This window comes from Trachurus japonicus, chromosome 1 (assembly GCF_045865225.1).
Source record: "Trachurus japonicus isolate A0001 chromosome 1, Traja_1.0".
Lineage (NCBI taxonomy): Eukaryota > Metazoa > Chordata > Actinopteri > Carangiformes > Carangidae > Trachurus > Trachurus japonicus.
This window is the reverse complement of record NC_140907.1, coordinates 23,722,563-23,745,893: the sequence shown is the minus strand read 5'-3', so window position 1 is coordinate 23,745,893 and position 23,331 is coordinate 23,722,563. Positions and strand designations below refer to the sequence as shown.

General features: G+C 39.2%; 2 protein-coding genes across 3 annotated transcripts; one reads left to right on the top strand and one right to left on the bottom strand.

Moving 5' to 3' along the window:
- Window positions 1-403: 403 nt before the first annotated feature.
- On the top strand, window positions 404-13,075 carry abcg2d (ATP binding cassette subfamily G member 2 (JR blood group)). The gene is made up of 16 exons (XM_085781220.1): window positions 404-588; window positions 2,606-2,837; window positions 3,918-3,977; window positions 4,080-4,194; window positions 4,616-4,768; window positions 4,859-5,016; window positions 5,448-5,599; window positions 5,793-5,894; window positions 6,053-6,303; window positions 7,861-7,943; window positions 9,696-9,785; window positions 9,889-10,010; window positions 10,127-10,281; window positions 10,984-11,073; window positions 12,527-12,645; window positions 12,786-13,075. Exons 2-16 carry the CDS (start codon window positions 2,626-2,628, stop codon window positions 12,931-12,933), a joined length of 2,010 nt encoding a protein of 669 aa, XP_085637346.1. The 5' UTR covers window positions 404-588; window positions 2,606-2,625; the 3' UTR covers window positions 12,934-13,075.
- A 1,244-nt stretch (window positions 13,076-14,319) lies between these two features.
- Window positions 14,320-22,516, bottom strand: pkd2 (polycystic kidney disease 2). 2 transcript variants are annotated; one of them, XM_085781196.1, is made up of 15 exons: window positions 21,562-22,516; window positions 21,044-21,157; window positions 19,575-19,708; window positions 18,836-19,086; window positions 18,453-18,677; window positions 17,934-18,162; window positions 17,668-17,838; window positions 17,370-17,551; window positions 17,160-17,280; window positions 16,977-17,075; window positions 16,510-16,631; window positions 16,275-16,392; window positions 15,992-16,155; window positions 15,601-15,745; window positions 14,320-15,280 (listed from the first exon to the last, which is right to left on the bottom strand). In XM_085781196.1, the coding sequence occupies exons 1-15, from the start codon at window positions 22,004-22,006 to the stop codon at window positions 15,104-15,106; spliced, it is 2,697 nt and encodes an 898-aa protein (XP_085637322.1). In that variant the 5' UTR covers window positions 22,007-22,516; the 3' UTR covers window positions 14,320-15,103. The 2 variants fall into 2 exon arrangements, with proteins under 2 accessions (XP_085637322.1, XP_085637332.1); XM_085781206.1 differs by having other exon boundaries at window positions 15,992-16,152.
- Window positions 22,517-23,331: the final 815 nt, after the last annotated feature.

Sequence of the window (23,331 nt, the reverse complement as noted above, 5' to 3'; positions counted from 1 at the left end):
ACTTTGTCTATTATATGCCTCATACGTCCTCCTTACAAGCCTCCTGGTCTGTTGAACTTATCTTTCACAGTGCGGTCAATACTCTCTTTACTGTATTTTTGTGTCGCTGCCTTTCACATGTAATCAATGTAGTTGTGCGACCTGTATCTGGGACCTAAATGTGACAGTTTCAACAACACTGATAGTACTGTATTTTTGATCTAAATGGCTTGTAGCACTTAAATTAAAAAAAAATTACACATCCAAAATGACGTTGTCCGTGTTTTAACTGTTGAGCTGATACTTCATTAACACCTTTACAACCGTAGCAAAGTTGTAATACTGTCATTTTCACACTGAACAGAAATAAAGGGAAGACTGCGGTGATGATGATGTGTGAGAAGACAGAAGTAGGCGGCCTCCGCTGAAATCGCTCATGTCTACTTGAGTGGTAAATAAAGGATTAAAACCACGTGGAGTTTGGTGGGACCCCAGTGGACTGTGCGAGGCACCGGTCCCTGCTGTCAGGAGCTGATGTTAGTCGGCCTGCCCAGTCTCTGAGCTCCGTCAGTCTGCACCACCAGCCTCCCCGCACTCTCCCACAGCTCGGTAAGTCTGCTACAAAAACCTTTGTTCACTTTGCACGATGATTATTTCCACAATATGTATATCACGTTTTAATTTCTGCTCTCAAAAGAGATCATCATCAAGCGTGTTTGTGTGGGCTACCTTCCTCCCTAATTTAGGATGGTACACCTGATGAACTGAAAATTGCAATGTTGTTGCTAATTGTTTTTAATATATATTTTTGCATTCAAATTTCACTCGGCAATGGTAAGAAAAATACAAAATAATAGCATCTTTTTGTGTACGGTGTACCTGTGATTTTAGTATTTTTTATTTTGAAAACTGTTATTTATTTATGTATGTTTTCATCTATGAAGGAGAAAGTGATGTAAGAAATGTATTTCAATTTAGAACCTAAAAGTTCTTCGCCAAGATATAACAACTTCATCTGTATTTTAGCCTATTTCTTTCTTTACGCCTTTTTTTTTGTTTTCAATTCAATTTGATTCAATTCAACACTTTATTTCAGACACAGAGGCGGTCCATAGAACAATAAAAACGCACAAAAAGAAAAAAAAAGAAAGAGACAGATACTTAAAATATCAAATATTTACATATAAGATAAAACGCCAATGCCTCCAAAGCCTCCAAATTGAACCTAACCGTACTCGGGGCAGGATTTGCCAGCGCAGAAATTATGCTATTTGGTGACTGAGATATTCTACACATACAGCTGAACATGAGATTTCTACAGCAGGACATGTAGACACACCAACGCTCACAAACATTTGGCTGTTTATGTTAAACTCCAGTATAAATCTATTTATAATATGAGGGGATGTTTGGCCGCTCTTTCCTATGTGGTGTGTCCTTCCTCAAATAGCTTTAGCACGTTAAACAAATGAAAAAATCAAGTCAAGTGTCAAGTTTCTGGCACTAAAATATGACGTATTCGCTGTGGATGAAACATCTTTTTCTGACAAAATTGACAACATTTGGATATGGTTGATTAACTATTATTAAAATAAGGTGGATTGCAGGCTTATATATCAGATATTTTTCAACAGGTCAGACTGTTAAGTATCACATAATGGACTCAAATAATTCACAAAGCTCATGTTCTGTTGTCACATTATATTCTTAATGCAGAACTTAACCTGCAGCCAAGACAGAACTTGGTTAAGTTCACCACTCCACGTGTTGCATATGGCTTTCTTAGCTGAGGTAGATCCACACACATCCTAATGAATCACATCTTTTAGTCAATTTAAACCACAGCCACGCACAAGGTGGAAAGTAACATCAACCACGCACTGTGCTTAATACAAATTTGAGTTACAAGTTCATCACATTGGTGAATGCTGCTTTATATCTTGTGTATTTTAGAGGAAAATGCACTATTTACTCCAGTGTATTAATCGGTGTACACTTGTACTTGTTTCGTGAGAATTTTACATGCAAAAGACACAAACTAGCTTTTAAAAAAACGTTGTGTAGCCTGCGTGTAAGAGTTGTTAGCGCATTGACAGCTCGGCTCTATCAAAATGAGACATTCACCCTGTAATCAATCATTTTAATTTAAACAAGTCGGAAACCACAAACTAGATCCACCACATCCAGCTACAACAATAAACTGTTACACACTGATGTACAAGTATTAGCAATCTAATAATGGTGCATTTCTGTATGTTGATAGTAAAATTAAGTAGCAGTGGTAGTAATTGTAAGAGTAAATATCACTGAGACAGTTTTTCTGCAGAACAATTACTTTCATTTTTTATTTTATAATGTATTTTAAGGATATTTATTTGACAATAGTTTCTTAGGTATGATTTTGAGAGCATGGCCACTTGTAACATCGTATTTTATATTATAATTTTGGTACTTTATTACTAGACAGAAATATCACCTCTGCTTTTTATTTTCAAGAAGGTTTGGTGTTTCCTCTTCCACAAGAGTGCGTTTTAGATTAATTAATCTATCTATTAATCTATAATTAATTTTTAGTTTATTGTTTAGCTTGTAAAACACTTGATCTCTATAACATTTAATCTGACAGGGCGATCGCTGCTGAGGACAATGGAGCGAGCCAATCACATCAACATTGCAATGATAGAAGATATCGGCACCAACGGGATGGCCAGGTCAAAGGTCATCACAGCCGTGGACCAGAGCAAGCAGCCGTGTGGATCCACCGTGAGCTTCCACAACATCCAGTACAGAGTGCAGCTGAGGAGCGGCTTCTTCTGCAAGAGGAAAACTAGTCTGAAGGAGATACTGGTGGACCTCAAGTCAGTTGTGAAACCTCTACACCCTCCTGAACTGCTTTCTTGTCTTTCTTTTGCATCTTTCTCACTTTATGCACTTGTATTTCAAAGCAAAAAAAATAAATAACTTGATTACATGGCCTAGATTTTCCTGGACATCCGTTGGTATTTGAACTGTGACATCGGTCAATTCATGTTTTCTTTGTTCAAAAAAATCTAGTAGTAAATCTTTTAAATCCTTAAAGGTAATGATATTTCAGATTGTTGCTAAATTATTTGAACTTTTCTCTGACATCTAGGCAAATTATTTTAATCAATCATGAAATGTTTGATTTCTGTAATTTCCAGGAACGAGTAGCAAAACAGACCAATCATTTTTTTCATTCTGTTAATTTGAACTTGCAGTGAAAAAAAACCATTGTGGTTCTTCATGTCAATTCAATATGAGAATCTAAATATCTTTATTCAAAACAGGACAATAGTGGGTAGACTCTTACGTTGGTTTGTTTCTGATGTTATTAAATACAGCTGACATTTCCCAGGGAAGAATGAATAATTTCACACAAGTTTTTGGGCCTTTTCCCACCTCAGTGTTAATTATATGATATTAAGCATGGTTTCTTGCATATAATCTCTCTGATGCGCTAAAGAGCAAGCAGTCTGCCAGGGAAACGAATTAAACACCATCACGTGATCCACTGCTAGGCTTTTATTCACTCTTTTAATTCCATTTTATATCTCTGACTCTTCCTGGTGTTTTTGTGTAACTGCTCTGAGGTCAAAGGATTGGCTCTTGAATTCTTCCTAGTGGTTTGACACATTTATTGTTTTCTTTTGTTTGCAACTTTCATCAAATGGTTATTATATGTGCTGCAAAAATCCCTTTTACAAATATTATTATATCTAATGGAAGGAAGGAAATCTAGGAAGGGGAAATGATCATCATACAACAAAGAAACATTTCAATCCACTCTGATATTTTTATTGTAAAACTGATACAGTAGAGTGCATGTCTTATATTATACATGTATAATATAAGACATATAAGAATTCATTTATCTGTGTTGAACTGGTTACATACAGTTGTGTGTTATTGTCTTGCAGTGGGATTATGAGACCCGGCCTGAACGCAATTCTCGGACCCACTGGAAGTGGAAAATCTTCGTGAGTAATACCTGATCTGCAAAATAAATTAAAAAAAATATTGAGAATAGTCTGTATTTATTGTTGCAGTATTAAATGTCATCCATGTTTTGTTTTTTAAAGATTCTTGGATATTCTGGCTGCGAGGAAGGATCCGTCAGGTCTCTCAGGAGAAGTGCTTATTGATGGAGCGCCACAGCCCCCAAACTTCAAATGCCTCTCTGGCTACGTGGTTCAGGTGTGTTTACTATTATTTTTATTTGCAGTAGCATGAACTTATTTGGGTATAGTTAAAAAAAAAAGAAGCTGCAAACACAACTCTAACATGGCAAACGGTTGCATATTTACACGTCCAGCTGACATGGAACAACATTGGCTTTCACTTTGATTTAATTTGTGTCCATCTCACACATTAAAGTCTTCAGTTTCCAACGTCCTCCTGAGGAAAACATCTTGCTGTTAAGCATCCCATACTTCCCCCAGCTAGTCTCTAACTTTGTCTGCCATTTGTTAGTAATAGCTAAAAACTATTGAAACATGAGTTCTCTGTTTTACGTGTGTGCAGACACGTAGATTTTTAGCTGAGCAAGACAATAGAAACCAGTAATTGATCTTCAGTGTCTCAGATGTTTGACCTTGAGTCCTTGTCTCCCTCCTAGGAGGATGTGGTCATGGGCACTCTGACTGTGAGGGAGAACCTGCGTTTTTCTGCAGCGCTGCGTCTCCCCAGCTCAGTGCCACCGAGCGAGAAGGAGGCTCGAGTCAATCATCTCATCAAAGAACTGGGTCTCACAAAAGTGGCCGACTCCAAGGTCCAACATGCCTCAGTTGTTCACCTCACCTTGTACCTACTGATTTGGGTTTAGGCTGATGTGTTGTTCTGGTGTGGGTGTTTTCTCTAGGTGGGCACACAGATGACGCGGGGAATCTCAGGAGGAGAGAGGAAGAGGACAAACATCGGTATGGAGCTGATTATTGATCCCCCAGTTCTCTTCTTGGATGAACCAACCACAGGGCTGGATGCCAGCACTGCCAACTCTGTGTTGTTGTTGCTGAAAAGGTAAATAAAAACAGACAAGTCTGTCGCTTGTTCCTGTTATTTCCTTGATTTCAACATGGATTGTGTTCAGAGATTTCTCAACTGCATCCATGACACAAAGCCACATGGAAGCCAAACCACATAAATGCACAGGATGCCACCTAACATGCTGTACAATCGTTTTATTTTTAAGCAAAAGGGCACGATTGATCCTTGTGGAACCCCCCAGGGAATATTAGATTTAAAACTACTGACAGAAATGGAGAAAAATCCTATTGTCTGATTATGCACTCAGGATAATGACATGCTGGAGATGTTTATGATTTTTTCAACACAAATTTTTTGACTCAACCCAGTGTTTTATAGGAAGTTACTGTGGAGGTGGCTTTTTTGTACTTTTGTACTGTAATATAAACATATTTACATCTAACTTTAACTATTTCTATTTTCAGAATGGCCAGTCATGGAAGAACTATAATCATGTCCATCCACCAGCCTCGCTACTCCATCTACAGACTATTTGACACTCTGACCTTGTTGGTTAGTGGAAAAATGGTGTACCATGGACCAGCACCCAATGCTTTGGACTACTTTGCCAACATCGGTGACTACTCTGTTGAAACTGATTGTTACTGAACTGATTATTTTTATGTTTAATAAGAGAATACACATAGGTAACTACCACATTGATATATGGTTAAATATCAGCCTCTAGCTTATATACAGTCCAGCCACTATGTATGTAACATTTGACATTTGCGGATATTTAACATGGATGCTTGTGTTGATTGTTTGAGGCTATCCCTGTGAGCCCCACAACAACCCAGCTGACTTCTTCCTGGATGTTATTAATGGAGACTTTACTGGTGCCACCATTACCAAAGTGCACGGCTCTGAAGGTAATGCCATCTATGAACCAAGCCATGATTACTAGAATCAAGATCTCTTCTGTCAGTACAATAGGATGGACTTTTAAACTTTGCAAAATATTTTGTACAATTAACGTGTGCTTAAATGAACAAATTTAACTTGATTGTCATTTGTGTTGGATGGTCAGATTTGGACTTTGAGGAGCCCAGCAGCTCCAGGCAGAGCATCGAGGAGCGCCTGATAGAGGAGTACAGGAACTGCAGCTACTCCAGCGACACACGAGCCGAGCTGGACCGCATCGTCCAGGACAAGGAGTTTTTCTCACGCCCTAAATCCCACACCATCACCTACCACAGCTCCTTCTTCCACCAGCTACGTTGGGTGCTGCAAAGGACTTTCCAGAACCTCATGTTAAACCCACAAATATCTGTTGCCCAGGTAAACATCCACATTACTCAGCTACAATACATCACTACCTCGTCAAGTTTTGTATTATTCATTTTTCAAGTCCAAGTCAGGTTATAGATCTTCAAGATTTAAGCAGGAAAAAAAAACTAAAGCAGAAAGTAGGGTATTGACAAAATTAATTAGGCTGAATTATTTTCACAGTAATGAAAATAGTCCATCATCATTCAATATCATAATCATTAGCTGCTAACACCATGAAGATACATTTTTATCCCTTTCATTCTTAGGGTGTTGAATCATCATTGTATCAATTTTTCATTGCCAGTGCTCCACAAGACAAAAATGCTCAGCACAGTTTGTTTTAAATAAATGTGTCAGGTTAATATTAAAGTGTCGGCTTTCTGCTGTCATGTCTCAAGGAGGTCGAGTCTCACAGCAGACACATACAAGCTGAGTGCGATATAGTTTTCGTGACAGCTGTGCAGCTTTGACAGAATCTCTAATTTACTTCTTAGTTTAATGTCTTTAAGGTCAAATATTTTTAAATATAATGTTGCACCAACATCACCTTTACTTTGTCCACTACCTCTCACCAGTGTCATCATGGACAGGATGCATAGACGGCGCTTTGGAGGGGTCACCACTTAATGCTCTCATTAGTCACCCCATGGCGGCAAAATGCCGTCAGAAGTCTCCTCACTTTAAGAATTATTAACAGATAATTGGGCCTAAATAAGTCAAAATAATCCTTCAAGAGGGGTTTTAGGTGGCGTGGGCGCCATAATCGGCTTTGGTGACTGTTGTGACCCCACTCTTGCCTCTTTGGGCCAGGATCTTAACTGATATCATATCTGGCCAAAGCCCCTTTGGCCCTGCTCCGGGACTCATCACATGATGGCGTCATGACCTATCCATTCACCGCCCTGCTTTCACATGAGGGACTGAGGGGAATGAGGTGAAAAAGGCTCAACCTTACTGGCTTATCCCTTCACCCTGGGAACCGCTTAGTCCTGTCATAATCTGTAAATTGTTGGGATTAAAACTTGTGTCGCTTTCACTTCTCTGACTTTTTTCTGTCATCTTCCCCCCACCAGCAGGTCTGCTTGTTGTCTCGGTTAGGTCCGTCTGGAGGAGGAGCGGCGTGTCCACTTGACCCCTGATCCCCAAAAACACAGACGATATTGCTTAATTTTAATAGAGCTGTATGATTAAATTACTGCACTGATGGCTCAGTTCATCCCTTTACACTTAGCAACATTTGCCCCTTTCTTCCAAATAACCTCAGAGGTAAATGTCTCAAAAATATAAAACTTTAACCAGTTCCTTTGTGAGACTCAAAGCAGCTGTCTCAGTATACAGCCTCAACTAGCACAGAGCTTTCTGATACAGCTTCACCCGTCTCACAACACATAAATGCACTTTATGAAGTTTTTAGTGTTGTATGAAGGGCTTAATGGAAGCTGACCATACATTTGTTCTTACAAGTTTTGTCCCAATGCAGACTGATATGTATTTTACAAACCTGGCCAGGTAGATTTTCATCATAACTTTCTTTTGTCTAAGTGTCTGGTGTTTCTGTGTGTGCAGCTTGGAGTCAACATTTTCCTCGCCCTCATCGTAGGAGCCATTTTCTTCGGAGTCAAAGATGACCAGAGTGGCATTCAAAACAGGTGAGAACTGCTACAACATGACCCACAAATGTCCTAAAAAGCTGTGGGGGCCGATGTTGATATTTTATATATAATAAATTATCAGTAAAAACTTTTTGACTAAAAACCCTATTATCTATCTGTCAGGTAGCAACAACAAAAGGTTCCACCAGTTTATAATAGAATCACTAAATGTATTATTGTAATGAATATGTTATTATCAATTCAAGATTTCACATATCCTTCAAGCAGAAAGATTGTTGTCTCTAAAAGTGTATATTCCCATGTACCCAGGGGTGCAAGGTTAACCAACTGTAAATAACATAATAGTTTTACACAATATGATGTATATTTTAATATGCTTAACACCGACGCAAAAACCTGAAGTAGAGACAAAAACATTGTAGAAATATTACATGACAGCTTTAACAAGTTAAATGGCGTCATCAGTTATTCATTCACCTGTTGGAGCAGATTTGAACATTCACATTTTTTTCTGGGTTTGTTAAACTTTTTCTTACTTTCTTAAAGTTTTGTTACTGTGACAGTTAGGAATAAGAAATTATTATTGTTACTTTTCTGTATTTAACTTTTTGCTACTATCTGGTACATTTAAGTATCTGTGTGGGATGCATCCACATGTATGCCTGTTATAAACTGAGAATAACATTGATTTTATTCACATGATAAATGCATGACACCAATATAGCAACTGTATTTTTGTGGCAACATTTTTAAAATGACTTTATTATCTAGAATGTCTTAATTATTAGAAAGCATATAATAAGTCAAGGTCACTTTTGATGGAGAAGTGTGAAAAGTAGAGCAATTTCTGCATAGTTAATCCTCTTACCATATTTTATTAGGCACAACCTGGTACTCACAAGCTCAGTGAAGCACAACAGAAATCTCAATGGTCTCCTTCTCTTTTCTCTCTGTGCATGCTTCAGTGGAATATAAGGACCTAATGGCATTAAATTCATGGTCAATGCATAGGCAGTATGGCAGACACCAGTGTATGCGGCTTAAATGTCTCAAGTCGTTCATGTCCCTCCCTCCTTTTCTTTAGGTGTAAGGTCAGCTATCAGGGCCACAGTGGAGTCAGTTAATTTTGAAGTCTTATGTGGTTACACATGGAGCACAACACACAATTCAACACTGTTTAACACTGGGGGCTCTAATGGAACAAGATCGACAAGAAGGAAAGTGTACAGAAGAAACAATGGATCCCATATGAGGAAGTGCAAACAGTAATATGAGAAAATAGAAAGGACATGCATGCATGAACAAATACCACATGCACCCCTGAGACATACACCAATAGGAGTCGGTTTTAGCTCAGTCTGGATTTAAATCCAACACCCCATATCAGAAAATTCATTTGTACGATACACAACTGTGTTCATAAACCCTCAAATCAAATCAGTTAAAACAAAGAAAAAAAACCTTCAAAAGACAGAACTTACATCTCTTCCTACTCCTTTTTTTTAATTTGTGCATATTATGATTTGATGATGCATGCTTATATTTTTTATATATATATTATATATTATATTATATAAATTCACATTCATTCATTCAAATACACAACATTTAACTGGGATCATGCAAACACACGATAATAGTGTGTATGTAAAGGTGTGAGTGTCCTCTGTTTGGTTAACTGTTGTATTTGTTACTCAACCGATTCCACTTGTGGGTTATGAGGTAAAGGTTTTCCAGTAGGATATTAAACAGATCGCTGAGCAGATTTTGTTCTGTCGTCTCTTACAGGATGGGCGCCCTCTTCTTCATCACCACCAACCAGTGTTTCAGCACTGTGTCTGCAGCTGAGCTCTTCATTATTGAGAGGAAACTGTTTGTGTACGTAAATAATCCAACGTCACGTCTCACCGAGGGAAAGAGAAGAGAGACCTCTGGGCTCATGTTTATTGAAGATTTTTTTCTCTGTGTTTTGTCTTGGCAGGCATGAGTACATCAGTGGCTACTACAGAGTGTCTGTCTACTTCCTCTCAAAGATCCTGTCCGACGTCACTCTGCGCACCATCACCTCCGTCATCTTCAGCTGTATTGTCTATTTTATGATCGGTGAGACAAATTCATTGATTTGTGGAATACTTTTGAGTAGTAGATTCAATACTGCTTCTGCTACCTCACTATTTAGTGTCTAATAATAACCGTGTGTTTGTGTTTGTGTGTGTCAGGGCTGAAATCCACAGTATCGTGTTTCTTCATCTTTACGCTGACGGTGACTCTGGTGGCCTACACAGCCACAGCCATGACCATGGCCATCTCGGCCGACCAGAGCGTCGTGGCTCTCGCCAACATCTTCATGACCATCGCCTTTGTCTTCATGATGGTGAGAGACACAGCAAACTCATAAAAACAAAGAGATAACAAAATAATAACACAAGAACAAAGAGACGCATATTAACAGGTTTTTAAGTACAATGACACTTCTTAACATCCAGTTTTCCCCTTCTATATTTTAATTTATGTAATTTACCTTCCTTACCACCGAGGTTACATGATACTTACATCTTACACTAACTAGTTCAACTGTTTTTCATTAAATAGAAATACTTGAGAAATACATGATGATTTGTGGATTATTTTATCCATTTTTCTCCCAAATCCAACCTTGGCATATTTAGATTTTTTATGGATCTACACTAGGATTTAAAATAACATTCTTCTTTTACTTCTTTGCTTTTGTAATGGTTAACCAACCAGTTGAAATCTTCCATGCACAGTATTTGGAACCTGCTTTATGTGCAAAGACAAAAACTGTTAAAGCTATTTACAGCAAAAGCACAAGAACACGTAATAATGCAATAGTGTCAGCAGCAATATTACCTGCACATCACACACACAATCTACAATAGTTTTCGAGGTGAAGGTGTAAAAAAAAGTATTTAAATGACAAAGTGATGTTTGATAGCAGGGAGAGCACAGGTGTGACTGGTGTTAACGAGCTGCGCCACTGAGCTGTAATTAATGTCATCAGTAACACCTGTGCTGGTGCATCTGCAAGTGAACTTCATGTTGTTGTTGTTCTTAGATCTTCTCAGGTCTTCTGGTGAACCTGCCCAGCATCACCGACTGGCTGGCCTGGCTGAAATACTTCAGTATTCCTCGCTACGGCCTCGCAGTAAGTTAAAACTGAATAGATTTAAGTTAAAGTAAGAACTACTGTATACTGTATATTTATTGTTCCAGAGAAAGGTAGACGCACCTTTGATGATTGTACAGTACATCATGTCACCATCAGGTATACTCAGTATGTGTCCAAGAAGGTTAATTAATGGATACACATCATCTGAATAACCAGTGTATCTGCAAGAAGCTTGGTGAAGACTCAGACTCATGTTTATATGCTATTTTATAGTTAATTCATTTGGTTTATTATTATAAACCAAATCAAATCATCTTTTATCAAGCAATATTTGCAATGATGGTTTTACTGAAGGCCTTGTGTCTCTGTTCTGTTTTATAATTATTTGCTGTTGTTTATCATCCTTGTGCTTGTGTTGCATCTCTTTGTGGCAATTTTAGTTGTTTTTTGTGTCCTTACTTGATCATTTTGTCTCTCTTAATTGTCATTCCGTGTCCTAATTTTGCATCACTGTGTGTTTCTTTGTGTGTGTCTCAGCTGACATCCAAACAAGAAAACAAGTAACAGTACTGTAAGGCACAGGGAAAAAATATATAAATGCATGGGTTTCCCATGAACACTAGATGCACTCCAAATCGAAGTTTGTTTTAAGTTACAATATGTATCATAACATGATAATAAGCAATTTAATTAGAAGCTTAATTGATGAACAGAGGAAAAGGAGATGTTGTACCTACTATGTGTTAAAATGATGACATAAAATAATCAGCAAAATTAACATTCATAGAATAGCTTTTTTGGTATTTGTTGAAATGCTAAAATGTGTGGATACAGAGATTAGAAGCATGTGAGCATATGTAATAGTAAAATCATACGTTGTGCATTCTTGAGTGCAAATGAGAGTGTTTTGCAGCTGGTGTATCACATCCAATACTGTGTATAATACTGTGATTTAATATATACTCAGTATGTGTCCAAGAAGGTTAAATAATGGATACACATCATCTGAATAACCAGTGTATCTGCAAGAAGCTTGGTCAAGACTCAGACTCATGTTTATATGCTATTTTATAATTCATTCATTTGGTTTATTATTATAAACCAAATCAAATCATCTTTTATCAAGCAATATTTGCAATGATGGCTTTACTGAAGGCCTTGTGTCTCTGTTTTGTTTTATAATTATTTGCTGTTGTTTATCATCCTTGTGCTTATGTTGCATCTCTTTGTGGCCATTTTAGTTGTTTTTTGTGTCCTTACTTGAGCATTTTGTCTCTCTTAATTGTCATTCCACGTCCTAATTTTGCATCACTGTGTGTTTCTTTGTGTGTGTCCCAGCTGACATCCAAACAAGTAAACAAGTAACAGTACTGTTAATGTCACTTAATGTAGGCGCTCTGGTCCAGTGGCCGTCTGAGTGACCAATTCAATAATCTATCCATGCCTAAAGTATGCAGCCCAGAGCACATATTTACTTTTCTGTGTCCAGGCCTTAAAGATCAACGAGTTTGTGGGTTTGAAGTTCTGCGAGGAGGCTGTTTTCCAAAACGCCAACATTCAACAATCAGCATTAAGGACCAACTGCAGCGTGAGCACAGCAGGCCTGACGTAAGTAAACTTCACAGAGTATATTCTCTGTTGGGCGTTTTACAGCCTTACACCATCAACTCATCTAGCTGCTCCAAGGTAAATGTTGACATTTTTTACTATGATTTGTAGTATCTGAGTGGGACATGTTTCTGTTTCAGATGTACCGGGGAACAGTATCTGGACTACCTGGGAATAGAGTACACCACATGGGGATTGTGGGAGAACCATGTTGCTTTGGCTGTCATGTCGGTCATTTTCCTCATCGTCGCCTACCTGAAACTCTGCAACATCAAGAAGTTCACTTAAATGTTTCACCCTGAATCCAAGTTACAGAAGATGTTCACAAAGATATCAATGTTGAATACAACATTTTGGGTGAAATGTTAGCAGCGCTACAGACTAACTTGTTTTACCAGTAGCACAGTGGCCTTTAACTTCAACACATTGGCCTGCCACCTGTAATGACAGGCACCAGATGTTTTCAGTCGCCCCTGCCACATTTCACCAGTGTAATGTAAATTTACTGGATGCACATTCTTAAATTTTAGGAGCAGCCTGGAGTTAGATAAGTTCACTGTCATTCACCAAGAAATACAGCAGTTACCTTTCTGTAGCCAGCTCATCATTACTTTGTTTGCTGCTGAGCAGTTCAGGTTCAGTGTGTTTTTAGGTTTTTGTTTTTTTTCCGCTGAAAATAGGAAATAAATTTGGCCCATACAACATAAATATTTTAATCAGTGAATTTGTTACTTTTCCTGATTAATATGAGCAAAAAACAATTGGATCTAGATTAGAGTAGTTTGAATGCAGAGATATGGGAGAACAGATCTCTTCATTTAACTCCAGGCGAGAAAGCAAGTTATTCAATTTGTGAAAATGTCAAACCAAGTAAGTATACCTATGGTTTGCACTGATATACTTTGATATTCTGTATAGGGCAAATACATACCTGAATGTAAACATTATTTTTTATCAAACCTTGTGTTAACTTTTCAGCAACTAGTTAGACATTATAGTGTAGAGAAAAGTTAGGAGACAAAGGCACTAAAACAAGGTAAAGGTTTGTGGTATTTCAAAGATGTCTGTCATTATTTATGAATATTTACATTTGGTGTATTATCTTCAAATCAGACTGTGTCTTTTGTTCAATACAACCAAGTAGTGATGATTTATTATGCTTTTGCAAAATTTCCCATTTCAAATCACACTGAATTTTATCCTTTTTGATTTTCCCTTAAAACCTATTATTTGTAATTGAAGATATTGCAGATCTATGTTAGGTAGATATTTAGTGTGTTAACTTTTGCTGTTGTTCAAACTTCCATACATGCATTTGTATATTCTGACACCACTATAAACAGTTGATATAATCTTGGATTTAGCGTGGATTTTTTTTCAATGCAGTCGTGAAATTCAATGTTGGGGTATTGATGTGCGTGCGGTAGCATCACAGTTATAATTGGATTTCTGATAATTCCAATTAATTTCAGCTGTAACCAGAAGTAATTTAGTCCGTGACCATGCAAGAATATGGGTTACATAGAATAAAGTGTGACTGAATACTTAAAATGTAGTGTAAATGAGTGCATAAAATAAAACGGATAAGATTTTGTCATGGTTTGCTTCACTGGTTGTTTTCTTGTCCTTCAATTAAAGTCCAAACCAGGGAAGACAAATGAAACAAACATCTTATTTTAATAACACTTTATTTGGCATAAAAAATGAAAAAAGAAATAGACTGTAAAAAAGTAAGGCACAAGGAAAAAATATATAAATGCATGGGTTTCCCATGAACACTAGATGCACTCCAAATCGAAGTTTGTTTTAAGTTACAATATGTATCATAACATGATAATAAGCTATTTAATTAGACGCTTAATTGATGAACAGAGGAAAAGGAGATGTTGTACCTACTATGTGTTAAAATGATGACATAAAATAATCAGCAAAATTAACATTCATAGAATAGCTTTTTTGGTATTTGTTGAAATGCTAAAATGTGTGGATACAGAGATTAGAAGCATGTGAGCATATGTAATAGTAAAATCATACGTTGTGCATTCTTGAGTGCAAATGAGAGTGTTTTGCAGCTGGTGTATCACATCCAATACTGTGTATAATACTGTGATTTAATACCTACTGTAAATCCTTCAATATTCTTCAGTCTCTTTCACACATTTTTATATTCCCTCTCATCATCCCGTTGAAGTAATACTTGATAATATCTTGAGAGTAAAGACCACTCTTTGATGTCTCTCAGGAGAACCTCACTCACTTTCAGTGCATTAAAATAAATGAGGTGAGGTAAGTTTGACTTTGTCACCTGCTTTGTAATGTGTCCAGGAATTTAAACAGCTTCAATAATTATTTTGTTCTTGCAAAAATTGTCCCACATCTGAAGTTATTTGTACCGCTGAAGGGAAATTTCCAATAGAGTTTTTTGCCAAAGTGGATTATTCTTCAGCGTGCCAAGACTTCACACATGGCCGCTCCCATTTGTGCTGTTGTCGTGGCCGTCGGTGGACAGAGAAGAAGCCGGACGAGGGCGGGGGCCCACAGGAGTGGCGGTCTGTGGGTGGCTGACCTGGGAGACCATATCATCGGACTCACAGAGCTCCAGTTCCTCCCTCACCAGCCTCTCTGCCTGCTCATCCTGCCAGAAGAACAGGTTTAGTTCCACACACACCGGTTTATGAATTGTAACTGTAATCAGTGGTGCTGATTCTGAGCTGACGGTGCACTGAAAGGCTGTGTGATTTTTAGTCTTAGTCTGATTTGATACAATTTATAACAGTGGTAAATAACGTTTTTAAGGATACATTTTTACACTTAACTCTGTTTGATGGTGAGAGCACGACTACTTTCAGACCTATGACCTATTGATTGTATCACAAATTATTTCTAAAAACTTTACCTGCATTCAGTGCATGTCAACAGATCGTGTATCGTCATAATGTATCCACAGTGTCTCACCTCCATGGCGTCCAGCAGTCTGCCCACCACATCTCTCCTCTTGAGTTTAACTCTCTCCATGGTTTCCAGCTTCACGATCACAGCGTCTATCTTGGACACTATACTGCCGATAGAGTGCTCCATCCGGTCCACACGCCTCACCAGCCTGAGAAAAACAGAAATCCATTCTGTTTTATTACATGACTAAAGCTGAAACAAGTTGAAAAGCAGAAAATAAAAACAGCCAAGTGATTCATTGCTGGTTGCATCTAATAAAATCAGAAGAATTCCCATCCGTTTTTCCACCACCCCCAAGAATTAACATAAACTAAATTTTGGTCGAGGGGTTTTAGGTTTTAGTTGTTCTGCTTTTCATATTATTTACAGTGATACAAAAACTTGAGTCCCATACACTTGAAACTCCTCGTAGGAGACGCCGCCCGAGCTGCTGCCACGGCGACGAGAGCTGTGGCCGCTGTCCTCGTCATCGTCCTCCTCCGAATCGTCCTGGGTACGAGGGAAGCTCCGCCCACTGCTGGGTCTAGTCAGCGAATTGCGTTCCAGATCCAAGTCCTCCTAGCGTATGAGCAGAAAGACACTGAGCATCTGCAGGTGCTGTGGCTTGCGTATGCCATCGCACGGTGTGCCGTGTGTTTCCGTGGTTATTCAGACAAACTGCTGACATCATCACTCACTCTCTCTTTCTCCAGGTCGTCTCTCATCTGCTGGTGCTCGTGCTCTGTCAGCTCCTGGTCGCCGTCGTGATCATACTTGGCGAAGATAGCCTGGATCTCTGCGTCCGTGTGGCCCTTTCTGAGCAAAGACAGAATCCAAACACGCTCAGCACAGGTAGCATCGAACAACAACAACCCAAGCTTTGCGCCGGTATCATTACATGTGATTTTGAGTATGTGTTGAGATTTCGATCACCCTTTAAGATCCTGCCGGAGTTCATCAAAATTCAGTTTGCCCCCAGCTTGACGCAAACTGTCAGAGATGTCGTCTACCATCGTCTTCTTCAGTCTCAACTTCATCAGAGCTTTGTTACAACCCTAAGGGAGGGGCATGGGCGGGGTAGTAACAGTTAAATTTACCAGGTCCCAAGCAAGTTAAATAAAGATTAGACTTTGAAACTTAAATTCAAGACTGACTATGGCAATGAAACATTTACAGAATGTATTTAAAATCCATGTTTATTTTCACTATTTAAGGTAATTAACTTCTGCAAAAGTAAACCAACTAAGATGTGCCTACAGACCATAAAGAAATACATCAGGCAAAACATATTAAACCTAAATTTTCAGCAGATAAAAACAAACCCAGACTTCATGACTGTAATTCACAGATCTGATAGTGGAACTGATTTAAATGAAATGTAGTTTAATGTAGTTCAATACCTTCTTAATGAGGTCAGTCATCTCCATCTCAGACCTCTGCTGGGACATGTCAGCCTTCACTTCAGAGTATGTGTCATTGATGATGGCCAGGAACATGTTCTACATAGGAAAAAAGAGAAATCGTGTTTTTTGTTTTGTTTTTTAACAACACAAACAAACTTAATATTTCACCACCATACTCACCATGAGAATGAAAAAAATAAAGAAGACGAAGGTGGTGAAGTAGACAGGTCCAAGCACTGGGTTTGCCTCCTCGATCTGGGCGAGTTCAAAGTCTCCCAGAATGATTCGAAACTGGGTAAAACTACAGAAACAGCAAACCATTTTAAGATTTTTAACGTTAGGAAACATCCAGTCAGAAGTATCTGTACATTTGTAGGCTCGTTTTCTTACATGCTGGCTTGAAAAGTGCTGAAATCATTGACTTGGGTTCCAAACACCAAGTAGGCCAGCTGAGCATACGCCAGGAAGATGATGAAGAACATGATGGCAAAACCCACGAGGTCCTTGGCACAGCGGGACATGGTGCTGGACAGCTGACTCATGGTCTTATTGATGTTGATGAACTTGAAAAGCTGAGAGAGAGGATGGGAAGAGGATTACTGTTAGCGACAGTCCACACCCACTGGGTTTTTCTGTTTCCCAGTGGTAGTTTTGGAGTGATTGTACATGGAAGGGAGAAGATTTCTACCTTGACCCAGGAGAAAAAGACGATGACAGCGGCCACATTGTTGAACTGGACCTGCAGGTTGGCCAACGACTCAAAGCTGGGGTGAGCAGTGTGGTTCTCCAACAGGCCCTTGAGAAGAGTGCTGACCATGGCTGTTCTGGTTATGTTCATGATTATGGCGACAACGCTCAACTGACAAAAAGGAAAGAGCAAACAACGAAGTCAGTGGCATTTAAATGACTATGTTATTACTTAAATAGTCACACACATACAACTTTGATACGCACCACCAAAATGAGGACATCCAGGCAGTTCCACAGGCTCCTGAAGTAATGCAACCGGTGGATACGGATCTCCAGCACCTCCTCCACCACGTAGTACAGGACGAATAGACAGAACGCCACCTCGCACACACCCACAAAGTAGTCCCAGCTGGACACGTATCGTACGAGACGCACCGTTTGGAACTGCCAGGAGGTCACCACACCGCCAGTAGCAGGGAACTCTGCCAGCAACCTGACACATACATCAGAATATGTTAACTACTATATGCATTTATACGCTGATAGTCGAAAAGCTGGCACTGTCATAATGTGGAGATAAATCAAAGTGCTATATGCAGATCATGTAAATCAGAAATCTAGTGGTAATAAGCAAGAAAGATACATTTATTTTCCCCTTTTTATGCTTTGATGATGATGATTATGCTTGTTTATATCTCAAGTCTGAAATCTGTGACATTGGGTTCTATAAATAACATTGAAAGTTGACTTGTTGATGAGTTATTGACAACTGATGATTTTAACCTAGCGATGCAGAAGAGGTTGATGTTTCCATTGTAGACGGAGAAGTCCAGAAAGACGGCTCTGGTGCCCCTGTCCAGCCACAGGTGGTCTTTGAGAAACTGAAGTTGGATTGCCGACTCCTCTCTCGTACGTGACAGATCTTGGTAGTATCCTCCGCCTCCGTATTTAGACACCTGACCCGAATAACTGCTGCCATTCATCTCACTCTCTGCTGTATAAACCCACCTGACAGACGCCAAGAAGAAAGAAATGTCAGTTGAAACAGATGTTATGTAATTGTTTCGTAACTACTAAACCGAGTTGTTAAGACAATGTGTTCTGTGTGCACCGGCTGGTCATTTATCAGTTTGCTCTCAATAGTCAAATTAAACACATGCACTTACGCAGTCCCGTTCTTTGGGCCAAAGGGGGAAGTGTCCTCGTTGCTTGGTGTGTACATGTTGTAGCAGTCCTGAACCTCATCTCTCAGATCTTCGTGGATGGAGCAGGACTCGTTGAGGACTTTGAGCTGTCGAAGGCGCGGCACCCCGAGGAGGAGGTTCTCGTAGTAAATGAGACTCTGATTCTCTGGCAGGCTCTTGTTGTTGTACCACACCTCCCAGTACATCCCATTAAGGAAAGGGCCCTCTGTGAACTACACGTGTAGGACAGTCAGGGTTATAGCATCTTTCAACTTTAAGTCAAAAATATCTGGCTATCGATGCTAAATTTTATTGTTATTATACTTCTTAGTATTTGTGTAATTATCTTCAGTTTGTATGATACTGTGGAGCTTCCTGTGTATTCAACCTCAGAGACTGCAAGTGTGAACTGCATTTCCTAAAACATTAAGTGTGGCATACAACAAATACAATAGGGCACAGCTGAAGCAGTATGATTATGTATCAAGGTTGGAAAATGCCAATTAACATGCACCTCATGTTAACTTGATACAGAGCTAGGCAAACTGTTTCTTTTGTTTCAAGTCTTAATGCTTAGTTAAGAAGGAGAGCAGATGTCCCCAAACAGAAAACTATTTCCTTAAATATAAGCTTATTTGATGTTCAGAGTCACAAAGACAACAGTAGTTACAGTAACAATAGCTCTCCTGACCTAAGAGTTAAGAGATGAGCTTCATTTTACCTTCCAAAAGTCCTCCATCGTTGACAGGTGTCTAAAAGTGGATGGGTCTCCAGCAGACAGTGGTGTGTCCAGGAAAAGCTGAGACATGACTTTGGTATAGTAGTACATATTGGCACTCACCATCCCATAGGTCACTGCAAAGCAAATATACAATAGCACAAAATACTGTAAGATGACTGTTAGTATGTATAATGTAATATTCCCCTTAACAACAATTACATGCAGATTAAAACAGGAGAATTAACATTGTATGAATGCTTTACGGACAATAACACACTGTTAACGTCCAGCGTGAGTCGTGACACTGCAACAACCTGACAAACACAAAAAATAAACTGAAAATTAAATTGAATTGACTTTAGTTTCACCTATGCATCAGCACTTTCTGTAGCATACAGTATTCAGCAGGGAGTAGTTCTGGAAACAGCTTTTAATAGTCAAGATCTGCTTGGCAGAATTTGCCTTAATCCAGTCTGCCAGGAAATCATTTCCTGATCCACCCTAAACCACAGTTTGGCATTTTTCATTGCAGAGGAGAAATGAGAGTAGAGAAACCTTACCATGAGTTTTCTCTTCACACGTATTTGAATTATTTTTGCTAATCAAAAATGCGTTCCTAAAATGTGTACTTTTTTTGGAGTAAAAGCTCCCGGGCAAATATAAGAGATGAGATGTCCAGCTGCCAAAACCATTAAGCATGCATGAAGAGTTTGGAAAATAACTTTTCAGAAACAGGAAAGGTGCCCAGGCAGATTTTGTGCCACATATTAAAGAGCTCTCTGAGTCATTTGGACCATTCGTCAGTTTAGTTCAGTCCAGGACTGACTTCCTGGGCACATGTAATTTCTTTTTGGACGAGTCACTGAACACGATGTATGTACTTAGGTCAACGCCTCAGTCTAACGCTTGTTATGGGCACAGATCCCAACGGAGAATGATTTTGATGAACAATTAGGAGTAAGGGACGTCTTGATCATGTGTTGAGAATAACCCATATGAATAAATAAGATGGAGCCCACTGAGGCCTTGACTGGCCCCTGTTTTATCTTGTGTGTCGCACTGTGCAGCATCTTAGGATATCAATATCAGACTCAAAAATCATACCCGGAGAATACGCAAAACCTGCTTTACATTCAAATGTGGTATGGAGTTGAAAGAAAGCTAATGTTTTGTGTTTGGTGCCGAGGAGATGAAATGTTCAGGCAGCAGGCAGCTGTCTGCTTCATTAGTTCAATGCAGATTAAACATGGAGGTGGGGTGGACAGTACAGGTGTCTTGTAGCACATGGTTAAGATATATCAACATCTTTCTTCTATATGAATTACTGCCACAAATGGCCTCAACATTCACATCAGTTAAGGTGAGAAAAAAAACACACTGAAAAAAACCTGTTTCTTTCCACAACAGTGAAGCTGACAACAGGTGAATTACTTCCATCATTGTCATCTTGTAGCTGAATGTTTACTTACAGATACAAATAGTGATGAGGAATGCGATGTATGTGAGCATCTCCCTCAGTATGTTCCTGAGATATCTTTCTCGACTGCTGTCACTGTCCTCCATCAAATCTGTGCCCCACAGAACTGCAAAGGAAACAACAGTTCAAGACGACAGCAGCATATAGGCCTATAGTGTCTCAGGAAACACTTCATAAACAAGACATTTTAATAAGTTCTGCTTAAACTCTGGATCATGACGCGGGAAAAGCATTGGAAACACTATAAATTCCCAAATATGTCAATATTAGAGATGCTTACTGACTGGTATTTTTACATTAATTTCAATCACATAGCCTAACTAAATGCAAACATGGGTCACTGCAATGACAATAACTAGGCTAGTTGATAAACTTTACAACCTGGCAACCCTGAATTTCATTGACATCAATTCGACTGATGCTAATCTTTAGATAATTTAATTATTATTCATCTTGACAATAAAATAACATTTACAAAACATAAAAGAAGGGGGTGAGTGACTGACTGACCTCTGATTTTGTGGAGTATCTGCTTCATACAGCTGGGGTGCTCATGTCTCTCCTGCTGCTGGGCATCCACCGTAGGGGTCGGGTACAGTCCTCCTCCTCGGGGGATGTGGGTGCCGCTGCCCCCGCCGCTGTAGCTGCCCAGGCCGCTGCTGCAGCTGCTGCTCCCCGAGGCCGTGGACACCGACCTCCTCCCCGGACTCGCTGGAGGCCAGTCGGCTTCCATGATCTCGTCCTCGGGCTCGAACCCCGGGTTGTCTCGGCTCCACGCTTGTCTGGACGGAGGGGACGGGGTGCCGATGACTCCTCCGAGACCCAGGTCTGGACGCTGGATGTTCTCCATCTCGATCCCCTCGCTGGAGTCGAGTCTGTGCGGCGGCAACCTGCCAGTCTGACTCTGCTGCGGTAGCTGCTGCTGCTGCTGAGGTCTGACTCGGGATGAACTCATGGTCCAGTTAGATTTTTTTTTTTCTATCTAGTGTGGGGCATCTGTAAAAGTTCAATGTTTTCTTAAAAAATATCTGTAGTAACTATTTAAAAAAAAAGAAAAAAGAAGAAGGGTTAAAGCACTTCAGGCATTTTCGCTTTGCAGACACTTTACCGTTACTCGCCTATAAACCAAAAACAGACAGACTGGGAAAAGTTAGCCAAAGAATCAAACAACAACGACAAAAAAAAAACCTCTAATAATTAATGTAGGATTACATTAATTAAAAAACCTTCGCAGCCAGCGTTAGTAGTTAACGTTTCACCCTCAGCAAACCGTTAAAAACATTCCTCAAAGAAAAACATCAAACGTCTCCAAAAAGAATTCCGTTGCCGTTAAAAGATTCCCTTGTCAGTTGTTAGACGTTTCCCTATCAACGTGGAATGATCGACGTCCATAAGTTGTTGAGTGTTTTTAAGTGGAAGAAGACGAAAGATACTTTTCTCGCCCCAAGCCAGCCATCTTGTTCCTGAGCTGTTCCCCCAAAAAACTCTCACTCTGATTTGTTCGGGACTCAGATTACATTAGAAGTCATGGCGTCGTGGTGAAATAGGCTACCTAAGGTATTTTTTTAGTAACTCAGAGAAAAACACTTTTCTTCATTGAGAAATTATTTGTAGGCTATAGTTTAAATGGAACGTTTTCACAACGTATCCTGGAATGGTTTATGATTGTTTGGTTTTGATTTTTTTTTTTTTTCTGCTGATTCGTAAAAATCAAAAGTCAGTCCCCTAAACTATGTATTTTCTATTTCTTTTGCCAGACGCCTTTTCATCCCTCTGACAAATAATAGGCATCATATTTTCTTAAAATAGTCTATTTATCTATTCACATTGTAGCTATTTGATTGAATGCATACGTTTGTTACATAATCTCTGTGTGTTTCGGTCAGGGGTTGCTATGACAACAAGACAGTTAGCAACAACAATTCAAAGCTATTCAAAGTGCATTACACATGGACAGGTGAAAGGCCCTCATGCTTTCTTTACTGGTAGAGATCCTAAACAACACGTGAAGATGTTTTTGCGATTTTCTTGCAGTTATTTAATCACTGTAATTCTGTTATTCACCGATTGTTCTTCAGTTCTTTGCAGACTTTGTTTAATAACATTGTGTGTATGGGCTCTTTGCACAGCTCCGCTACTTCCTGAGCTTAATGCTGCTCCTTCATTTCCTGTCTTACATTATTGGACAACCTAATTAATCCAGGTGTGTCTGACCATTGTGACTACTCAGGCACACCTGGATTAATCAGTGTGTCCAATAATGTAAGACAGGAAACAAAG

What these genes read in the sequence shown, in the direction of transcription:
- pkd2 (XM_085781196.1), bottom strand. Translation starts at nt 22,006, where the DNA reads ATGAGTTCATCCCGAGTCAGACCTCAGCAGCAGCAGCAGCTACCGCAG. An exon ending in TCTTTTTCTCCTGGGTCAAG is followed by an intron (nt 17,552 to 17,667) that starts GTAGAAATCTTC and finishes CCTCTCTCTCAG; the next exon opens with CTTTTCAAGTTCATCAACAT. An exon ending in TTATTTTTTTCATTCTCATG is followed by an intron (nt 17,076 to 17,159) that starts GTGAGTATGGTG and finishes TTTCCTATGTAG; the next exon opens with AACATGTTCCTGGCCATCAT.
- abcg2d (XM_085781220.1), top strand. Translation starts at nt 2,626, where the DNA reads ATGGAGCGAGCCAATCACATCAACATTGCAATGATAGAAGATATCGGC. An exon ending in GAGATACTGGTGGACCTCAA is followed by an intron (nt 2,838 to 3,917) that starts GTCAGTTGTGAA and finishes ATTGTCTTGCAG; the next exon opens with TGGGATTATGAGACCCGGCC. An exon ending in ATTGAGAGGAAACTGTTTGT is followed by an intron (nt 9,786 to 9,888) that starts GTACGTAAATAA and finishes TTGTCTTGGCAG; the next exon opens with GCATGAGTACATCAGTGGCT.